The 22,219-nt window shown below is 42.9% G+C and overlaps 1 protein-coding gene across 44 annotated transcripts in view; it reads right to left on the bottom strand.

The window, feature by feature from the left end:
* Positions 1 to 22,219, bottom strand: part of shot (short stop) — a 67,206-nt gene that overhangs the window by 8,748 nt on the left and 36,239 nt on the right. For 33 of the 44 annotated variants that reach the window (XR_001575148.2, XM_015981687.2, XM_015981690.2 and 30 more), the window contains 9 exons: positions 21,548 to 21,769; positions 17,922 to 18,037; positions 8,893 to 17,869; positions 7,677 to 8,246; positions 7,255 to 7,626; positions 2,507 to 7,207; positions 618 to 2,459; positions 410 to 564; positions 249 to 260 (listed from right to left, as the gene is read on the bottom strand). Coding sequence is in view for 43 of the 44 variants with exons in the window: in XM_015981687.2 (XP_015837173.1) it covers positions 249 to 260; positions 410 to 564; positions 618 to 2,459; positions 2,507 to 7,207; positions 7,255 to 7,626; positions 7,677 to 8,246; positions 8,893 to 17,869; positions 17,922 to 18,037; positions 21,548 to 21,769 (16,967 nt within the window). In the remaining variant the exon portion in view is untranslated. Of the gene's footprint in view, positions 1 to 248; positions 261 to 409; positions 565 to 617; positions 2,460 to 2,506; positions 7,208 to 7,254; positions 7,627 to 7,676; positions 8,247 to 8,892; positions 17,870 to 17,921; positions 18,038 to 19,928; positions 20,225 to 21,547; positions 21,770 to 22,219 lie in introns of those variants that run through there. The other 11 variants (XM_008201518.3, XM_008201519.3, XM_008201526.3 and 8 more) reach the window with 4 other exon arrangements.

Below are 22,219 nucleotides of genomic sequence, written 5' to 3'. Positions count from 1 at the left end.
AAATTAATACTAATCGAGGCAAAGCCAAACAATCGCAACAAACAGCAATTGTTTGGTGAAAATGGGCGACAAGCAGAGAGTTTGCGTAAGCTGAAGCCACACAGATGGGCAAAAATCGCAAGCAATTAGCGAGAAAGGTGACTTCGAGGTCACTAAAACGAAAAAAAAAAAAAACAAAGAGACTGAAGCATGCGACAAACGTTGCGTTAACACAAAGGCTTGCAATCAGAAATCTAAAGTATCCTTGCCTGATCAGACTCCTGTAGTCCAACGGGACAGAAAAATATAGAAAATAAACAAAATGTTAGTACTTGTTCTAAACTTGAAGCACAAATAAAAGATTTTTTTATAAATCACTAATTTCGAAAAGTACAATTTCTGTCGTCAACTTGGAAAAAAAAAGACTAACCTGTTGAGGGCTTCAACTTTCACCATATGTGGGTCGACTTCAGCTTTGAAGTTCTTCAACTGGTCGATTTGTTTCTTGACTGCGTCGATATCCGTTCCCAAGGGTCCCATCTTGGCAAACTTCTTCTCGGCCTTATCCAAGAATGCCAATAAATTCTGGAAAAACATCGTCAAACAACAATTAACTTACCCAACTCTATAGCACAAACCTGAAGGGTTTCATGGAACTCCATAGCTTTCTCCATAGCATCGATCAAATTCTCTTCCCGCTTAGCATACAACGCCGTAATATTATCCCAAGCGTTGTCCAAATCCTCGATATGTTTCTTCACTTCTGGTTTATCCGGCTCGCCGCACAACCGCATCAAATCCTTTCCGGAAGCTCTCACTTGATCAACCTCCGGTTTAGTTTGATCGATCTCGTGTCTGATCTCTTGCAAAGCGACTTGTTGCTGTTGAATGGCTTTAGGCTCAACAGCTGGTGGTTCTTGACTCACAAGGGAGTCCTCCAAGTCTTTGAGCGTCGCCATAATGGCGTGCAACTCCTTCCAGAATTTTTGAGCGGCATCGAGGGTATCGTCCAGAGAGCGGCCACGATTATTTGTAGCCTTTTGTACATCGTCCCATAAGTTTTTGAGTTTATCGAGTTTGCGTTTGATGTCTTTGATAGCGGGGTCTGATCGGTTGGGCGCTTTGTTTATGACGTCGTCGGCAGCGCGTTGCACGGCCGCGTAAGCTTCCTTGCGCTTGTCTAAATCACTGATAAGGGCGTCGTTGTCTTCGATTTGGTCCTTGATTTTCGGGACGTGGGCCGAGATGGGTTCGAGGTTGTTCACTTGGTCGGCGGTGTTGGAAAGGGCGCGTAACATGCCTTCGAGTTTGTCCGAGAATTGGGAACTTTCCTGAAGGGCTTGTTCGAGGGCTTGCTGGCGTTCACGTAGCTCTAATTTTAGAGCGGCATATCGCGCGTTGTCGCTATCTAACAACTCCTGGACTTTTGAGCCATCGTCATCATTGCACAAGCGGATGAGGGCCTCGCCCGTTTTGTTGAGCTTGTCGACTAAAGGTTTATGATCATTGATACTCTGGATAAACATTTCATTTCGGTCTTGTTGCTGCGCGATTAAATCAGGTCTCATGGCCGGCATTGCCAACATCGAGATTTGTTCCTCAATGTCCGACAACCAATTAGATAGAACGTTATGAGTGTCATGGAAGTGTTCAGCCAATGGTAACGCTTGTTCCAAAATACCCAACCGGTCCGAACTTAAGGCTGAAACCGTGTCCATTGTCTCGCGCAAATCTTCCATTTTTTCGCGGATGAGTGAAGTGTCCTCACTTGGAGGACTCTCCCTGAGAACTTTCTTGGCAGTAGAGAGCACATCTCTGACTCTACCTTTCTGACTAGAAATATCATCGTTAAGAGCTTTGTGTTCTTTCAATTGGACACGGATCAAGTCAGGCTCGGCTGATGGTTTTTCCGCGTCTCTAATCTGACTCTCAACCTCGCGGAACCATTCGAGAAGTTCGTCGATATCACCAGTCACCTCCAACGCCCTCTGTTTGCCGAGATGGATTCTTTCGGCACGACGTTGAATTTGCTCGGCGATGGCGTCAAAACGCCTATTGTCACGCGTGACTAGCCCTTCAATTGTAGAAGCACCCTCTCCTGGGCTGTTTTGGCACAATTGGGGTCCTAATAGATTAATATGTTCAAGAACGGGTCTTAGTTCTTGCAAGTCGAGCTCCAATCGGGCAATATCACCCTCGTGAGGCTCAGCTGACTGAAGGACACTCTCGGCACCTTGCATCCAATCAACCAGTCGGTTGTGGTTGTTGTGGAATTGTTTGACGAGAGGCAACATATCATCCGCGTGTTTAAGCAGATCGGCGCCCCTTGAAGTTAAATCATTGTAGCGTCTTTGAAGCGAGTCAAGCTTGTCCTTGAGTTGGAGAGCCTCGTCGGAGGAGATATGACGCATGAGTTCGACACCTGCGTCTACGGTGCTGTCCACGTCTTGTTGCCGGCTTGCGATTTCTTCAGTCAAAGCCTATAAAAAATTAACACAAAACATAAAAATTATAAATTTAGACTTACAGTTAGATCATCCATTTGTTCCAGAAGCTTGTCGGTATGGACGGCCAATACCTTGAAGCGACCCAACCTATGTTCCATGCTGTCCATCCACGCAGCCAAATCTTGGTAAGTCAAGACCAAATGTCTCAAACCTTGCCTGGAGTCTGTTAGTAGTTGCCCAATTCTTTCACTGGCGTCGACGAGGTTGCCATACCGGTCGGTAACTTCTTGTAACTTGTCAGCAAGTGTCGCAGCTTCGTCTTCGCCAACCAAACTCATCAAATTGGACGCGATATCCGTCAGTTCTCTAAAATCGGGTTTCTTGCCAAGAATATCGTTATGTAAAGCTCCATGTTCGCGAATCTTCTGTTGGATCTTTTCTTCGTCGGTTGGAATGATTTCCATGTCTTTAACTTTCTTTTCGCTACGATCGAGCCAATCTTGTAACGGGATCAGTTTGTCTTGGAACTCTTTAGCAACTTTCATCGCTTGTTCCAGGTCGAGAGTGCGTTGTTGGGCACCTTCGGTTAAAGCATCAAAACGTCCCATCAAATTCTTAAGTTGCTTCTCAATAGCTTTGCGTTCCGCCGGTTCGGCTTCCTTGGCGATCTCATTGCCCATCGAAAATAGAGAAGACATGGAGTTTTGTCGGTCGAGAAGCATCTTCTTAAGGAATTTCTGTTCTTGCAATTGGGCTTTGACGACTTTATAGTCCGCAGACGGTGGCTTTTGATTGGCGACAAGTTCCTCGGTGTCGGTTAACCATTTGGCTAAACCATCCAAAGCTTCTTGGAATTTGCCGGATTGTAGTAACGCCACGTCCAGGCGTCGTTCTCGGTCATTCAGCCGTTCCTTCAAATCGTTCCACTGTTCGTTCATCTTTTCCAGATCTTTCTCCAAAATGGCGGTATTGACACCCGGAGCGGCTGATTGGATCAAACCTTGACCAACTCGGTTACAATTCTCCACGGCTTTGCCGACCGGTTCGACGGTCTTCGCCCTAAACTTCTTGAAGTCTTGCTGTTGGGCTCTGATGCTGTCAACTTCCGAACCCACAGCTTTCAGTTTCCTTAACTGCTCAGACGCGTCATGAATATCATCCAAAACATTGGCATGTGACATGTAGAACTGTTCGAGTTTCTTGTGAATATCTTCAAGACTTTGTTCGCGACTTCTAGCTCTGTCGTCGAGTTTTCCCAACTGTTTCCTTAAAGTTTCGACTTGTTGACGAGTCTGTGCTGTATCTGGGGCAAAACCACTATCCACCAGCCGTTCACCGGCTGCAATAGCGTCATTCACATCATCCGTAGCTTTATTAATCTTGACCAAAAAGCGGCCGATATCATCGATTTGGCCGCGTACCGTCTTCAAGTCTCTACCAGGAGGCTTCATCTCGTCTAATTCAGTTTCCAGCCCTGTCAAATCATGAGACAAGCCTTTAACTTGTTCGTTGAACTGCGTTACTGCAGTTGCAGCCGATTGTAATTCGGAGCATCGGTCATCCAATTTGCTCGTAAGTTCGTCGATACGATCACCAAGACTGTCAACTTCGTCTTCAAGGTGGTGGGCGTCAATGCCGTTCTGCGCCGCCTCACTTGCCAAGTCTTGGGCTTGCTGTTTGACTGTTTGGAGTGGTTTTCGCAACTTCGCGGTCTCTTCACGAAGGGCTTTGATCCGTTCAAGCAGTTTTGGATCACGAGCAGCGCCTCCAAGGGCGTCGTGAGAAGCTAGTTTGTCTTCGCAACGCTCCACACCATGTTGTAACTCTCGGATGTTTTCGTTAAAATCAGCAAGTTTGCGCGATTGATCTTCAAGAGCTTGCGTGCGCTCGATCAAGTCGTTATTGAGTTTATCCCAACGTTCCTTCAAGTCATTCAATTCGTTCTTAACCACTTCCTTGTCGATATCACAAGCTGAGACAAACGTATCGCCAAGTGTTCGCGTGTTTTCGTATTCGCCCGACTTTTTCCATACTTCGTTTCGGAAGGCTTGCAATTCCTTCAATTGTTTTTCGATGTGTTTCCTTTGGAAGGACGAAGGTCTCAAAGTGTCTAGTTTATCCTCGGCTTGTCTCAACCATGGGAGGAAGCTTTCTAAAACCTTGTAATACTTGCGACAGTGTTCTTTGCAAGTCTGGAGTCTCGTTTGACGATCAACGGTTTCCTTGCGAAGCTTTTCCCACTGTTGCTGGATCTTATCCAAGTCACGCTGAAGTGACCTTGAATCGCTTCGGTTGTTTCTAGCCAACATATCGCGGCCTTTGTTCAACAACATAATAACTTCGTGTTCCCTAGCAAGCACATCTCTGTAAATAGGCTCATGGTGGGCCAGTTGTTGCTCCAAAACATCTCTTATCGCCGAAATTAGCAATTTTTCAGAGAGGGATCCCAACTCGTCCGACAGCCATCCAAGTGTCTTCGCACAGGAGGCTTCAAACTGGCGTCCGTCGCGTAGCGACCCTTCAATTTCCGCTTTCTTGTGGTCTAGTTTTTTCTGTAGGGCGTTATATTGCCTTCCAACTGATGCTAATTTAGCTTGAATGTCAGCTCTTGATGCTGGGTCGCTTAAAACGTCGCACAGTTGGGAACCTGCGGCCTCCAAATCGGCCAAAAGTGGTCTTTGACCCTCCAATTGTCTTTCCAAATTCTCAACTTTCCTTAACTGTTCTTCTGGATCTTTATCAAGAGGAAGTTCATCCAAATTATCCGAAATTCCTTGCAAAGCGTCCCTCAAACGTGTCAACTGCGCATCAAACTCGCGACTGGTGTCCGCCGCGGCTCCTAACGAATCAGCCCTCTCCTCCAACTTGCTCAAAAGGTCGGCCCACCGTTGCTGGATATTTGCCAATTTGTTGTTGACTTTTTGACCGTCGGGCGACCGTGGGTCTAGATATGATAAAACTGAGTCGCCCACATCGATCAAGTGCTGGAGTTGGGGTTGCTGGGTGCGGAACTCCTCGCGCAAGACTTGGACTTGTTGAACTTGCGATTGTACCATTCGAGAATCGCTCGAAATAGGGCCCAAGACGGTCAACATGCGGTCTTTGGCCGACAACCACGAGGAAAGCGAGTCGTGGGTGTCGTGGAACTCTTTCATATCCTCCATGAACTTGATTCTGTTTTTGAGATGGTCGCTCACACTCTTCCAGTGCGACACGACATCTTCAAGTTCATCGTTGAGATTGTCAGCACCGAGGGCACCAGGTTTGCGTCTGAGTAGGTCTTTGACTTGGCTCTTGGTCGAGTCGAGGAGTGACTGTTTCTCGTACATTTCCTCCAAGGCTTGTTTAATTTGTCGGTTCAGTTTATCGGCTTCATCTTTAGTCGCCGGGACTATGTCTTTCGGTAACTGTCGTTGGACTTTATCCAGGAAAGCGCTAAGCGTCTTAAGACTGTCTAAGTGTTTCTTAACTTCGTCTCTGATCGAGTCGATTTCTGATTGCCGGTCATTGATTTTGACCCCAAGAAGGGAGTACCGATGGTTTATTTCCGATAACTGTTGTTGTACCGGAGATAACTCCTCAAGATGGAAACCATCTTGACTCGACCTACGAGACGAGAAACCGCTTGAGCCTCCTGGTGATAACGGGCTCAAGCCTTTGCTCGGTGAAGGTGAGCGGGTGTCTTGAGTCGGTCTGTAGGTGCGTTTAGTGGGACTGTAGACCTGATTTCGGCGTTTTGAAGGCGATTCAGGCCGGTCACCCCTGACCAAATTATCATAAGCCGTCCCAATATCGTTGACTTTATCAATAGTGGACGAGTAGTCTTTATATTCCTTTGTGATCGGTTTAAGTTCTTCATTTTGCTTCTTCAAAATTTCAATGTCAATAGCTACGACCTCGAGTCGCGCTATGCGCGCCTCAAACCGACTCAACCAATCACACACTTGCTGTCTCAGCGCTTCATACGCATTCAGTTGTTCAGCTCTTTGTTTCGACAACTTCTGCTTCTCGTCTAAGAGACTACCAAGCTCGCGCCATTGATTCTCCATCGACTTGACGCGATCGCGGACATTGGCGGTGTCAGTGGTGTCCCGTTTGTTCAACAAGTCTTTACCACATTTAATAACCTCTTCGAAAAGTGGACGTTTGTCGTCCCTATTAGCTGCAATTTCCTGCATACGTACTGCATACTCCTCAATTGATAATTTGGCCAACTCGCGGGACTCAATTATTTCGACAATACTGGCATGCCATTGCTCGAATTGCGAGGCTCCTGCCAAAAACGCAGTCAAACCTTTGTTGACCTCCTCGAGGAACTCGCCTCGCTTTTGCGCCCTCTCGAACAGTTTCTCGAATCGGGCCTTGACGTCGTTTAGCTTAGTTTCGATCTTTTTGGCAACTCGGGCGTTGCTTGACGAAGCGATTAGTTCACTTGCGGATAAGTAAACCGAGTCAATTGAGGAGATATGGGTGTCTATGTCAGATTGGAAGACGCGGTGTTCGCGTAATTGTTCGTCCAAACGTTCCTTGATCAACGACGCGGGTTTTTGCATCGTCTTAAACTGACTTTCGGCCGTATTCAGCCAATTCATGATACCATCAAGCGCGTCTTGGACGCCTTGCGACTGGACAAGGGCCGTGTCAAGCTCTTGGCACCGGTCAGCAAGTGCGTTACTCAACTGGTTGTATTTTTGGTCGAGTTCAATAACCGGCTGCTCTAACCGCGACATCTCAGCCGGTGAAATCTGGCCTTGGAGCGAGTTGAGGAGCGCATCAGTGGCCTTTAATCACCCAATCAGACAAACCCTACGAGTCTTACACGACTTACCTGTTTCGCGTTATCAATTAGGCGTCCGTTGGCTACAAACTCGTTGTTAAGAGACTTGGCCCGGTGCAGTTGTTCCTCAACGGCCTTGGGGTCACCACCGATTGGTTCGTCCAAAATTTTGATAGCGCGTGGTTCGGCTTCGCGGAGCCATTGTCTGGCTTTGTCTACGGCATCGCTATACTCACGTTGGCGTCCTCCGACGCCCGAAAGCCGATCAGATAGGTTATTAGCGCGGTTCAAAAGGTCGCGGTATTGTTGACCCACGAGGGAAACTTCAGTGCGAACGGGGGAATCTTGAGCGGCAATTGGCTCAATGTGGTGTAAACGTGACGGGAGGGAAGTACGGAAGTCGTTCAGAAGAGCCAGATACTCCTAAGTCGGTTAAGTGATAAACAACGCGGTTGAGGAAAAGCGAGACTTACCTTGCTTTCGTCGAAGAATTTCTGCGCCGACATATTAATGAAGCGGAGGTCACCCTGATGAGCGATGACATCGCTGACGAACTCTTTAGTACTGTCAGCACTTGAATCGAGTCTTTGCAAGTCGCTTAAAGCACGTTCTTTATCCTCGAGGATCCTCCTAGCCTTACCTAACCAATCGGAGAAGGTATTCAGTTCTCCTTTGAGCTTCGTAAGTTCGTCTTTGGCCGAGAGGAGTTTCCTCAAGAGACGTTCACTACGGTCGACGGCTTTATCGTACCGTGTTTTCAGATTGCGACCGTTCTTTTCAAGAGTCGAGACCTCACTCTTTGACAGGACATCGCCTGCTGTTAGCACTAACTGCCTTACTTGGTCGCCGCAATGTGCGACCTGACTCGAATGCTGGTCTAAATCATCCCTGATTTGCTTCATCGTATTGATTTTGTTACGCAAATCCTCCTCAACTTCGTGAATAACGTCTTGGGATGCGATTTTATCTTCAACGTCTCCGATCCATTGCAGAAGCTTTGATAAAGTTTCGTCGCATAGTTTGTACTTTTCTTCGACCGCTTGCTGTAATTATTTTGTATTAGAAAGCGAAGGTTTGGAATTCAGCCTAATATAATCGGATAGACGGTCACAATTCGCATGAATTGAGCATTCTGCAAGCTAAAGTCCCTAAACCTAACACATGCATACAAGCGCACACACAAATGACGGGTTAGTGTAAATTCAGAAAAAAATAATGTTACCTATAAGAAATCAAAAATCAAACCTGAAATCAAATCAATTTAAACAAAATAACAGTAATAACGTGTTTTTGGGCTGGGAGAACCCACAATTGGGTTAGATGGTAGTAAGGCTAAGCTTGGCTTCGCCTGGTTTATGGTTTTAATAAAATGTGTCGATGATGGTGAAAGTTGTAGTCGTCGTTATTCTTTAGACTACGCGAGAGTATTCTAAAGAATGATGGGTTAAATGGTCTGGACTGTTATCAAATATGCACTAGAGGCTCGTCTTAAACGCCTTGTAATGCACGAATGGTGTACCACCACACAAGCTGCAAAAAATCTTATTTAGTTCTGTTCGAATTGATGATGCGACAATTACATGACAGGGAACAATTTAAGCATGATTTTCAAGCTACTTCAAGCAACATCACCATAAGCAAAATCCGTGCAAAGCGACACGGATTCCGGTTAGAGCCGGTCAGACTCACCCTTTGTTCTGCAGGCAATATCAAACCCTTTTCGTGCCCTTTAATAAAATCGATTTCTTTATCGTCGTCTCGTATCCTACCGTCAACAGCATTCACGATCTTAGAGTCAATAGCGTGCAGAAGCGGCACAACGCCACCACTTTCTGGGTCTTTCACCACAGTACTAGACGGGTCAATGAGATTATCATCGATTGCTTCAGTGAGAGTCAATCGTTTGCGGTCGATAATTGACGTGATTGTGAAGGGACAAGTGAATCCTCCAGTTGTCGGATTGTACAAACCGTAAATCAAAGCTTCAATCAAAGTAAAACCACGTGATGGCGTTATCAATAGTCCGGTATCAATTGCAGTCGGGAGAGGGTACAGCTTCGAGGTTGAACTATCAAGGACGTTGCCTTTATCGGCATCGATCAGGCCCTTCCTGAAGCCTTCGGGAAGCTTAATCAGCTTTTTCTTATTGCCGTCTTTAATTAAAGCCGTGTCTGGGTCTATGAAACCCAAACTGAGGGAGTCTTTCAGTGACAGGACTTCTTTGGTCTGAGGATCGGTAAATTTGCCGGTGGTCACGTCGAGATGGTTCGATTCGATCGCTTGGAGGAAGGTCAAAGGTTCGTCAAGGTAAATAGGAGTGGTTTGGTCATAAGTGACAATACGCGACTTTACTTTGTCTTTTTGAGGTTCAAAAGTAACAGATTTGTTGATATCCAAGATTTTAGCATCGATTGCGTCTTGAACGGTTTTAAAACGCCCGGTTTGTAAATCTTTAACTACGGCTCGATTCGGATCGATTAGTTCGAATTTGATAGCAGCTTCAAGGGTACACTCGCGGGCAGTCTTCGACGCTTTAGACGAATCTGTGACTGACTTTTGCATCACTTCTTCGACTAATGGTTTATCAAGAGTTACCAAAAGACCTTTATCCAACGCCACGTCGAAATTGTACGTCTGTTTCGATTTAGTATCAAGAACGCGACCTTTATCAGTATCAATTTTACCATCTTGGATGGCCAATGGTAAAGACTTTATAGTACCATTAAACGGATCTTTGAAAGCCGTAGTCGTAGGATCGATAAAATTATTGGCTAGAGCCTGCGTCAGGTCGTAAAACTCACCATTTAACGGATCCGCAAATTTGCCAGAATCTGGACGATACAAACCATTCCGAATGGCTTCCTCTAACGTTAAGTTACGCCTAACTGTTACAATCAAACCTTTTCGCTTGGCTTCGAGCAAAGTGATGGAATTGCCGTTTGGTAAAATGAATTTACCTAATTCTGGATCGACTAATTGTTTTTCGATTGCTTCAGGCAGGAAAATGTATTTGTTTTGCTTACTATTTTTAACTAAAGACATTTCCGGATTGATTAATTCGTTATTGCACGCGTCTTTGAGAGTAAATTTACGACAAGTCGAAGGATGGATAAACATACCATCGTCTGGGTCGTACAAACCCATATCTATGGCTTCATACAACCCGAAATTAGCCGTCTCTATATCAACAATCAAGCCTTTGTCTAGCGCTTCAGTTAATTTCATTGTTTCCTCGGTATGTGGGTCTTTAAATGTGCCGTTGCGTTTATCTACGATGCCCAACCGGCAGGTGTCAGTCAGGTTAACTAATTTACCGCGTTTCTTATCAAAATATACGGGCAGTAAAGGATTGATTATAAACTTTCGAATAGCTTCGTGTAAGGTTATCTTTCGGTCAGTATGCGGGTCAATGATTTTACCTGTAGCTTCGTGATACAACCCTTGATGTATAGCTCTTTGTAATGAAACCGCGGCTTTATTATCAACCAAAATACCTAAATGGAATGCTTTCTGTAATGGAACTTCGCAGCTTTCGCCTTGAGAAAAGTCTTTAACGTTACCAGTGTTGCCGTCAACGTAACCGTTATGTATAGCATCAATTAAAGGAATTTTGCGCCAAACGCCCACACGTGTATCTTTAACACTGACGGAGTCCGCATCAATTAAATTAATTTCGATGGCTTCAATGAGAGTTACGTAATTGCCGGTTTGAGGGTCGAGGAAGAGTTGGGATTCTTCGTCGTATAAACCTTTGGCTATGGCTTCACTTAGAGGAATTGGAGGACCGACTTCAACAAGCAATCCGCGTTCGAAAGCCTCGTTAAAGTCCACTGGTTCGTGTCGAGAGCTGATGACCACTCCCTCAATAGTATCAATGTAACCCTCAACCACGGCCTGTTCGAAAGTTACAAGTTCCTCATCAATTGTTACAAGGGTCGAGGAAGTATCGACGTAACCTCGATTGATGGCGCTTTCCGCTCTTAACCGCTCTTTACTCTTCGGATTAATAAACTTGCCAGTGGTCGGATCATAAAAACCTTTGAAAACGGCTTCCGGTAACGTTATCTGACTCTTGTACGGTACGATCAAACCTCGATCTTGCGCATCGTATAAGTTCATTTCAGTACTGGTTAAAGGATCATAAGCTTGGCCTTTGACCGGGTCTATAATTCGCAAACTTATGGCATCATTAAGCGTGATAATGTCGCCAGAACGGGGATCTTTTACTGTAAGGACATTGGGGTTAACAATCCCACCTTCAATTGCTTGGACGAGAGTTACATTAGCGTTATTTACGGTAAATTGACCGGTTTTTGGATCGTAAACTTTCTGAGCCAAAGTTTCTTGTAATGACCAAGGTAAGACGGTACTGAGGATATAACCTTTGAGGTATGCTTGGTCGAGAGGTAGGGCAGGTTCGGTAAGAATGCCTTTCTCAGGATCGACTAAATTCGTCTGAATTGCTTCTCTCAACTCAACGATCCTTCCGCGTTTGTTATCTTTAATTCGCGTGGTCACTGGATCCACTAACTTATACTCTATCGCTTTCTGTAGCGTTATTTCCTCACCTGTGATTGGATTCAAAATGGTGCCTGATCGCGACAAGTAATAATTCGACAAAAGTGCTTGAAGCAAATTGAATACTATGGGTTTGCTACGAATTAAGTGTTGGTCTAGTGCGACACTCAACGGTACTAACTGGCCAGTTTTGGTGTCTTTAAGACGGCCATCTTGCACAAGATTCGTTTTAAGTGCTTCATCGAGCGGTACAAACGTACCACGTTTCGTGTCTTTAACTTCGCTTAATTTATCATCAATGATTTGCCGATCGACGGCTTCTGCGATTATTAGTGATTGTTTAGTGATCGGATCGGTGATCGTAGCAGTTTGAGGGTCATATAAACCTTTGTAAATGATAGCTTCCAAAGTTATCGGTCGCGGCAAAGCACGGACAAAACCGTGTAGAAACGCCTCAGAGTAAGTCATAGTTTTTTGAGTGGCAGTGTTAAGGACTAGAGCTCGCTGAGGATCGACGATGCTACGATCGACAGCTTCGTAGTATGGCACGAGTTGCATGTTTTTCTCATCACGAATTGTTACAGATTTAGGATCGATGATATTCGATGTTAGGGCTTTGCTAAGCGGGATAATTTCATCATTTGACTTCACTTCGACCTTGACTGGGTCAAATTTGTCGGTTTCGACGATTTCCTCAAGTGTCAGAGGTTGATATTTCTGTTTTGGTTTGTCTTTAATGTCTATAATCCACCTCAGTTTTACTGCTTCGAAGAATGGTACTCTTTTACCGGTTTTAGGGTCTACCATATAACCGGTGTTTTTGTCAATTAAAGGTCGATTCAAGGCTTCCTCTAAAGTAACATAAACTGGAGGCTTGCTTGTCAAATCTTTGACTAAGATAGCGTCAGGATTAAAAAGTTCTAACTCATACAGGAATGTTTCAAACGTGATAAATTCGCCGGTACGTGGGTCAATAAACCGTCGCGATTTCAGATCGTAGTACCCCAATTCCACTAACTTTTGAGGTGTCACATCTTTAGAAATAACAAGAATAGAAACACTAGATTCGATAAAAATCACTGAATGTTTATTAACAATCTGTACAATATCACCAGGATACAACTTATTCAACTTTAAACCCTCCGCTACGCTATAAGGCAACTGTTTATCGTTATGTACAACTCGGCACTTGTCAGGCACAATTCTTCCTTCCTCGATAGCCTCACTCAAAGGCAACCTCAAAGCGATCTCCTCAATTTCCTCGACTTGATCCTCAACGACCGACTTTTTCGTTTTGACTTCCTCCTCATCGACCTTTTTAATTATGGTAATTTCAACTTTCTGCCTCGGAGGATCTTCTCTTGTAATTTCAACTTTTTGTCTCGGAGGTTCCTCTTTAGTTGTTTCAACTTTTTGTCCCACAGGCTCTTGTTTAGCCTTCTTCTCATCGGCATATTTCTTAACGGCTTTCACCGCCGCAGCCCCAGCCAAAACTGGAGCCACGACTGGCATAGCCAAGCCACCCAACACCGCAATCAACCCTTTTTTGGTTGCTTCCTTAAAATCAATACTTTTGCCAGATTTCTGGTCGTGCACTTTACCTGTTTTGGAATCGATCAACCCTTTCTCAACCGCTTGTTCTACAGTTATAGGTTTTTGCGACGTAACATCATACACGACCGAATTTGGGTCAATGATTTCTTTTTTAATAGCCTCTTCAAAAGTGAGACTCTTTTGAGGATTAGACGGATCGTGGAATTTAGCCGTTTTCTCGTCGTAAATTGTGTCGAACGCTTGTGCGATGTTCATTTCGGTTGTTTGGACAGACGAAGTATCTTCAGTAGACGTGGCTAGAAGTTTACCCTCCTGGAGAGCCTCTTTAATCAAAATTTTCTCTCCGGATTTAGGATCAGTGAAAGTACCAGCATTCATATCCACCAAGCCTCGATTTAATGCATCCGAAAACGACATTACGTCTTTTACGGTCGTAGTGTTTTTCGTTTCCTCATCATTTGTTATTATGCCTCGCTTACGCGCTTCCTCAAATGGAATTATTTCGCCAGTCTGTGTATTTAATACTTCAGTTGCACTCACAAGGGCGTAACCCGATAACAGTTCAATCGTTCGCGTTGTAACTGTATGAATTGTATTGACTGTTTCAGTAACAGTGGTTACCGGTTGTGAACTAATACCGATAGGGTAATCCTTAATGACTAGAAGCCCTTTTTCAACCGCTTCCGCGACCGGAAGCATCTCACCGCTTTTCGGGTCTTTGAAAGTACCGGTCTTTGGATCAATCAACTTACATTCTAACGCATCCTCGACTTTGATGGCTTCGGGACTAGTAGGAAAAGGCACCGACATTATAAACTCATCATCAATGGCGTCTTTAATCGGAATACGCTCTTTCGTAATTGGATGCGTAATCTCTTTCTTATTTGGATCAACTAAACCGCGTTTTAAAGCTACAGGGAACGTCATGCCGGCCATCGGTAACTTTTCCGGACCAGAAGGCACACTATCATCAAATACTTTATCGTTAACAGCCTTTTGTAAATCTACACTACCTTTACGCGTCCTAACCGTTGATTTCGCGTCGTTGACGACACCACTGTCTATAGCTTGCTCTAAAGTGACTTTAGCACCGGTTTTCTCGGTTAGAGTACTTAACGGATCTACGATATCACAGACTATTGCTTCCCTAATACTTAAATGAGCACCAGTTTCTGGATGGACAACCTTCTGGCTGTCGGGGTCTATAAGGCCTTGGTGGAATAACTCCGGAATGGATAAGCTACGATTTAACGGTACCAACAACTGGTTAGTACCATCGGGGTCTAAAATACCGCGAGCTATAGCTTCGTTGATGGTTAATTCGTCTCCTCGTTGAGGATCGATGATTTTGCCTTTATCCCCGTCGACTTTTTTCGAGTCTAAGGCTTCTTGTAACGTAAGACTATCACCACTAGGCGACGTGAACGTGTCTTTCTTGTCCAATAACTGCGCAGTGTCTTTATCAATCATGCCTTTCTCGGCCGCGTCTCTGGGTTTGACAACCTTTCTGCGTAATTTTTGAAGAACGACTTTCTTGGCGTCGCGGTCTGGACTCAACGATTGCACTCGCCCGATCGTTACTTTGTAAGTCGGCTCTACTGTAATTCTAGCTCGGGTTTTTTCAGCCTCGGAAGGTCCTTCATCATCAAATGCCCCGCTTTTCTCACTATCGACCAAAGCCTGTGATTGTAGTTTGCTATACTGGTGCTGGTCGATGACTCCCCGTTGCAGAGCTTCATCAACCGGTACCTTCTCGCCCGATTTGGGATCAACAACAAACGTTTTAACCGCTTTGGCTATAGAGTAGGTGGCAGCGAGCGGAGCACCCACCACTGCAATGATACCGTATTTAGCAGCGTCACCTAGACTTATCTTATGACCCGACTTATTTGTGTATTCACCGGTGTTTTTATCAACAATATTGCGCCTAATAGCCTCTTCAATAGGCAGATCTTTACCAGTGTGTGGGTCTTTGACTGTGATAGAGGTAGCCGGAATGGTTTTTTCCTGGATTGCGGTTAGGAGAGGTGAGGCTTGTTTGGTCTGGGGACACACAACAAGGGCATTTGCCGGGTCATAAATAACCCCAGGTGCCACCTCGACCGGTTGAGCGTCTTTCGTTTCTGAGGTTTTGACCTCGGTGTAGGTTGGAGGATAATTATCCAAAACGTTCGAAACCTCGATTTTGTCAGGCTTGCCATCGAGTTTAGTAATTTGTAAAAGTCTCTGACTGTTTGTCTCGACTTCCATTTCGCTTTCAAACAAAATCAATTCCTTGCTTATTGCCTCTTTCATAGTGATTTTGTCGCTACCTGAATTGTAATGTCCGGTGTCGTCTAAGATCTTTTTACTCAAACTTTTGACTAGGCTAACTTTGCGTTGATTGGACGGGTCTATAACCACAGCCGAATTCGGATTGATAATTTTAAGAGTGATACATTCTTTCAAACTGGTCAAGCGATCAGTTCCCGGAATAATAAAAAGTCCAGTAACCGGATCAAACAATTTTTGGTTAATAGCGTCTTGCAGTGCCCACCCTTCAGTCGGTAACTCGTACACTTGTTTTTCCCCGAGATTGCGTTCACTGGTCAAGAGATCAGTGGTGGCAGTCTGAACATCGAATTTCGTAACCGGAATTTCCTTCCGGCTTGTAATTGTAACAACTGTCGATTTTCGGGGGACAGCTCCGGTACTAACAACCTGACTGGAGCTTTCCGAATCCGGTGCTAGTTTGCCGTCACTGATCGCTTGAACGATCGGAATCACTTGATTCGTCTCCGGATCTCTAAACGTCTGACTTTCGTTATCGATCAAACCTTGTCTCAAAGCTTGACTGTAGGTTAACTGCGTCGATTTAAGGTCTTTTTGCGTGACCGTGACGTACCTCTGGACAAGTGTCCGCGTCACTTGCGTCGAAACGTTCAAATTGAGGAGACTATTCAACATGGCGGCTCCTTCAGGCGTTATCAAGTGTTGAGCTATGGCTTCGTTTAAATAAACGATTTCGTTTCGGGTAATATCGATTAAATTGCCGGTTTTTGGGTCAATGTAGCCGCGGAAAACAGCCTCAAGTACTGTTAGTTCTTTCTGATTTTCGAAAATACCGATTTTGCGCGTTAACATTTCGTAAACTTCTGGTTTAACTTCACCCGTTTCGACGCCCTCGGAGAAGGGAATAAGTTTTCCAGACTTAGAATTGACTAAAAGACTACCGTTTGATTTTTTACTGATGTAACCCTTGGCGTTTGCCGCGTTGTAGCTAATGTGGTCGGATTTGTCAGGCGGTTGGAAAGCGTCAACATCGAAAATAGATTTTTTTACGACTGAAATAATGTAACCGCGGCTGACCGCCTCTTGGATAGTCATGATCTCGCCAGTGACTGAATTTTGGAATTTCCCATCGGGGGTTATGATCCCGTCTTTAAGCGCATCTCCGAGTGTCACAAGTTCGTTCTTTTGGAAATCTAGGATTGATTTGATTGTGTCCACGTCTAGGACACCACGTGCTACCGCTTCTAGGATCGTAAGTCGCGTTTGGTGAGTGGGGGAAAGGATCTTACCTGAATCGTCCATCAAACCATCATCGACGACCTCTTTCAGCGTTTTAGGTTTGACGATCAACTGGCGTCTTTTCGCTTCAAGGTACGAGAATTTCTCGTGGAAATACACATATTTACCGATTTTGGGGTTAATTAACCCTTGCTCGATCGCTTGAATCACTGTTAACTTATCGTCACTTCGCGGATCGACAATTTCGCGGATATCACCATCGATCACGTTGGTTTTAACCGCGGCATCGATCTGGTATTTACTTCCGGAGTTGCGATCGACGATCCAGCCAGTCCTGTCATCGATCAATCCCTGTGTTATGGCATCAGACAACGCCATCGCTCCCGTCTGTAACTTAACTTCCGTGTGCTGCAAGAGGTAGCCTCTTTTGTACGCCTCTTTGATATCTATCGTCTCTCCCGACTCGAGTCTGAACGTCCCAGTATTGACATCAACTTTCCCATCATCGATCGCTTGGTTAATCGTCGACGAATGCGTTACCTTTATCCGTTTCTCGCTCGGATCGACAAATCCGTGTTCCGCTTCATAGATTTTTCTCTGTATGGCTTCCAGCAGTGTCAATTCCCGCCCATCTTCGATAATCCCACATGGACTTATCAAACCCTCGGCTATTTTCGGGTCAATCAATTGCCGCTTCCGGGCTTCTTCAATACTGACTTGGGTGCCGTCGGGCGAAATCACGATTTTGCCGGTCCTTCCGTCGAGGATCCGCGCCGCAATTGCTTCCCGAACTGTGATCAATTCCCCGTTGTAGGGATTAACAATCCCAGGAGTATCGGTAATGCTCTCAGTACCGATCCCTTCGTGCACTTTATGCACGCGTTTAAGCGACTTGATCTCGGTAAAATGCATGCTTTTACCCCAGTTTTGGGACTCGTGGATTATTTGAGTCTTTGTGGTGTATTTATCGGGAGGACGCCCGTTTGATATTTTATCTCTTTCGTCCAGAGACTGATTTAGGGAGTCTGTGGTTATTGAAACGGTGGTACCGTTTTCGGTAAGAATTGGTTTTTGGTGGATGTATCTATAAAAAAAATGGTAAGAAGCGGCAAAACCACCGAACGTAAGAGTCTTACTGTGTGGATAAGTGGGTGGTGGTTGTGTAGGTTGCAGTTTGCTCGCTGGCACTGCTCATGTGAAATTCCGACCGGAAAGTTCGGAAGGGACGAGGCTGCATTTGCTCGACTAATCGCTGAAAAGAATGAAAATTATTTTAAGTATTAGTGTGCTTAACGGATTTAGCTAAGTGGCTCTTTGAGAAGAATTGATTGGTTCAAGATTTGTAATGGAATTGTGTAGCAGTCGCTCAACCCGAAGTATTTTTAGACACCGGTTGTGAAAGAAATGTATTTTGAGACATAAAAGTGTTTATTGAGGAAAAGTAAACATAAATAACAAGTGTAATAATTATACGTATCAAAATGAAATATTTCGCAAAAATATTGATTTGAAATCAATGAAGGTGTTTATCGTAAGATAATACAATTTTTCAAGTGGGTGGTATTGAACACAATAACAAATTCATATTTGAAATGTAAAAATTGTTATTATCTACATTCTACATGACTGCTCCTAAACACAATAAAATGTTTTCCCGCTTCGTGATAGAATGAACGTTTAAAAAATCTAGGACAATTCGACTGCAAATAAATCGCAGTTATGTCGGGCGGGGCCAGAGCAAGGTAGGTACCAGTTATTAGTGAAGTTGCCTTGTCATTTGTATTTGCACATATAAACTCCTCCTATTCCTGTTTTGTAATTGGCAATCACAATTCTTGGGCAGGTCCCCGTGATTTCTTCTTATTTACAGATCGAAATTTAAACAACTTCACGATTATAAAACAATGGAAGTAAATTACTTGGTGCAAACTCACTGAATTTAATTAGAGATTTATAACATTGAAAAACCTGTTATTTTTACGTCATCTGGTATATGTGCAACCACGATAGATTTAATTTCATTGGTTTATGGTTATCCAATTATGCAATATTACTTTGAAAATAAAACACTATTTCTTGTGAAACCTATCAAATCATAATTAATATAATCTAATCTCAATTTTTAACTGTTAATAAATGAGTCATTCCTTAAAAGTGCTTTAAATAATGTAAATATGAATAAATTAAAATTTAGATATTTACTGATTAGGATGATGTCATGTTCACTTTCATAACAAAATTATAAAAACAGTGAAGTAATTTACTGAAAATAGGTGTTACAACGGAAATAACATCATACAAGTGCCATCAATCAAATTTCAATTGACAGTCTTGCATAAACAGTGCTGCCACCCTTTACCACGCTATATCTAAACAGTACTGCCACCTTTGATATTTGGAAGTACGAAAGCTTAATAAAAAATTGCTTAAATTGGTAATTACCACATGCCAAATATTTATTGCCCCGAGTTTCTTCAATGTGTAATTTAACAATCAAAAATGATGTCATAAAATAGAGTTAATCAATGACTGGTGAATACGTGTAAATGGCCTGTGGTGCTTTTGCGTCACTTTTGGGGTCAAATACGCTTTAGAAAAAATAAATATTCAATGGAGATAAGATGACAATATGTTGTCCGGCTTTTCTACAACTTCCTTTGACTGAAAACCGTCTTTTCAGATAACCAATCGGTTTTTCAGGCGAGACGTCGCCACGCCGGTGAATCAATACTCCGGCTGTTATCCTAGGTTATGAGAATTCCTCGCCTTTGGTGTAATTACTTAACACGTGTGTTAATAAATTTCAGATCTCACACACATCAAACATTCAAATGATTTTTAAGGAAAGTGGAACGGTTGCAAAATTGCAACAATTTTCCTTAAAATGCTTAACATTTTATCGTTTTAATACCGGTACGTTGCGATTAGATAAAAGTTGGGTAAACACAAAATGTTTTCATATTTATTTTTAATTTCATTCAAGAGGTGTGTAGATTTTTTAAAATTTCTGGAGGTGTTCCAAGTGAAAACGTGGCACATTCACATTATTACGACACAGAGGTATTGATTTTATTCCTAAAGGGAAAAGTTAAATTCTATCGGAAAAACTAAGCAAGAATCAAATTAAAAAGCACGTTACCTACCGAGATATCCCATGGTACGGTGGACAATTCGTAAGAAAAGTCGTAATCGTCTCCCATTTTTTTTACAAACAAATCACAAGTGTAACAATAATAATTCTTATAGCAACACTATTATAATGATTATTGTATGTAAACGTTTAAGTTATTTAAGTCGAAAATTTTCGAAAACGTGTAACAAAATTTCAGAAAATACAAACTAATCTATACGGCCTAAATAAAAAATAAAATACTAGGAAAATACATAACAAAAATTGTTTAAATTAACTTGATAGTTTCAGCAGTACAAACACCGGCGCGAACCGCGATGTACTAACCGAGGAAACGCGAAAAATGATTACATCCACGGAAAGGACCGAATACCACCGATCGTTTTAATTTAAATCACTTTATTTTTAGACCTGATGCATTTATTTCCTTACAACAAACAAAAATCGAAAAATCAAAGTGATTATCACCCCCCAAGTCAAATATTTAAGCGCCACGATTTGACAAAAATATGACGTCACTTGCATTTTCCGCGAAAAACCGTGTAGGTCGCACAGGTAAACCTTGAGCGACTCCTATGTTCCTCCCATGTGCCATATTAAGAGATTTGCGTGGGTCAAACAACATTTTATCACACAATCAACAATATAAAAATAAATTTATGTCATGATGCAAATTGCATGCGTATTTTTGAAATTTTATAATTCCGGCAACGTCGCAATTTCGGTTGAAAGCGACAGTTGATGACATCATCATCATTTATTTTTACAACTTGTGTCACTTGTGGGCTACTAATAAAAAATTGTCGGTCAAGGTTCGAAAGAAATTAATATTTAAGGTTGGCACCAGTGACGAATTCCATTGTATAATTCGCACTTATTATGCCAAAATTCTAAAAACAAATAAAGATTTTGTTTGTAAACTTTTCGAAAAAATGTCAAGGCAAGTGGGAGATGTCACAACAAAAAAATCAATTTCACGCCCAAGTTAGATTCAAGTACTAAAGATAAAAATTTTAGAGCGGTATTTCAAGGCTGCTTACTTTTTTTTACATAAAAATTGGGGAATTTACATATTCTCTACGGTTGTCCGACCGTTAAATTAACAGTAGATCACGTGGATTTGCGTCATCCCAAAAAATAACTTAAAACTAATGGATTCTTAATTAAAAGCTTTAGTTGGCAACAATTACGGCAGTTTTAGGAGAATTTATTTTTGGTGTATTGGCAGCCGCTTTCTGCTGGCTTTAACCAGCATTTACAGTTATTACTTTGATAAAATTGCTTTTGAAAAAACAAATGAGTCAACTGGTGTTATTCGTTTGTTCCACCATTATGTGTATGCAATGCTATAAATCTTAAAAGTCATAAAACGATGTTTAATAATTTTTGTGGCCAACTCAGACATAAATGCTTCGAAAACTAAATATTTGTAGTATCTATTGCACAGTATATTGAAAGTTATATGTTAGATTGGCAAACTTTACTATGCCATTTATCCATAAAAATCTTTATTTTTAGATTTCATTTTCACTTTTTTTCTTGTTCTTATATAATTAACAGGTTCTTTTTTCCTTTTTTATTTAGCGTTCAATTTTTCCAATATTTCCATTATTTTGAATTTTTCCCACTTACCAGCGTAACGATATCCCCCGGACACCTCGCGGCGATCTCCTGCAATCTGCGATACAACTCATCGATCAAATATTGATATCTCGCGTTGAACTCGTCCAACTCCTTGGCGATGATGTCGGCTCCAGTCGGTCCACTCTCCTTCGCTGCCCTGAAGACGACATCCAGCGACGGCTGTGTCTCCAGCAGCGCCTCCCTGAACCTCTGCAGTCCCTTGCTCCAGATCTGGTGTTAGGGTTAGAGGTTAGGGGTCAGTTGTTAGTCCAGTCAGTGCTTTAGTTGACATTACATGAAGCTGTGACTAATGTGAATCGTGTGATTGAAATGTGTCAAGACATAATCACCAGAGAAAAAAATCAAAACTACGTGCTGCGAGAAAATTGTGACGAAAACTCAGTGATTATGTCGATAAAAGTGTCGAATTGTTGTGTACTTCAATCGTAACATTTATAAACTTTGAAACAGGGAAAAAGACCATTTTGACTCGCACGCCATTTCGTGTGCGAACCATAAAAGAAATGATGACACAAAAGCGAGATAAAGACGAGAAAAAACTTGAAGATATGTACAGAGAATGAAGATCGAGTCCAAAACCTACCTACCACCAAACCAGTCAGTCATCAGTCGGAAAAGAAACATTTAATAATATTAAAATTTAGTAAGAGTTAGACGAAA

Source organism: Tribolium castaneum, chromosome 3, assembly GCF_031307605.1.
Source record: "Tribolium castaneum strain GA2 chromosome 3, icTriCast1.1, whole genome shotgun sequence".
Lineage (NCBI taxonomy): Eukaryota > Metazoa > Arthropoda > Insecta > Coleoptera > Tenebrionidae > Tribolium > Tribolium castaneum.
This window is presented reverse-complemented; position numbering and strand designations above follow the sequence as displayed.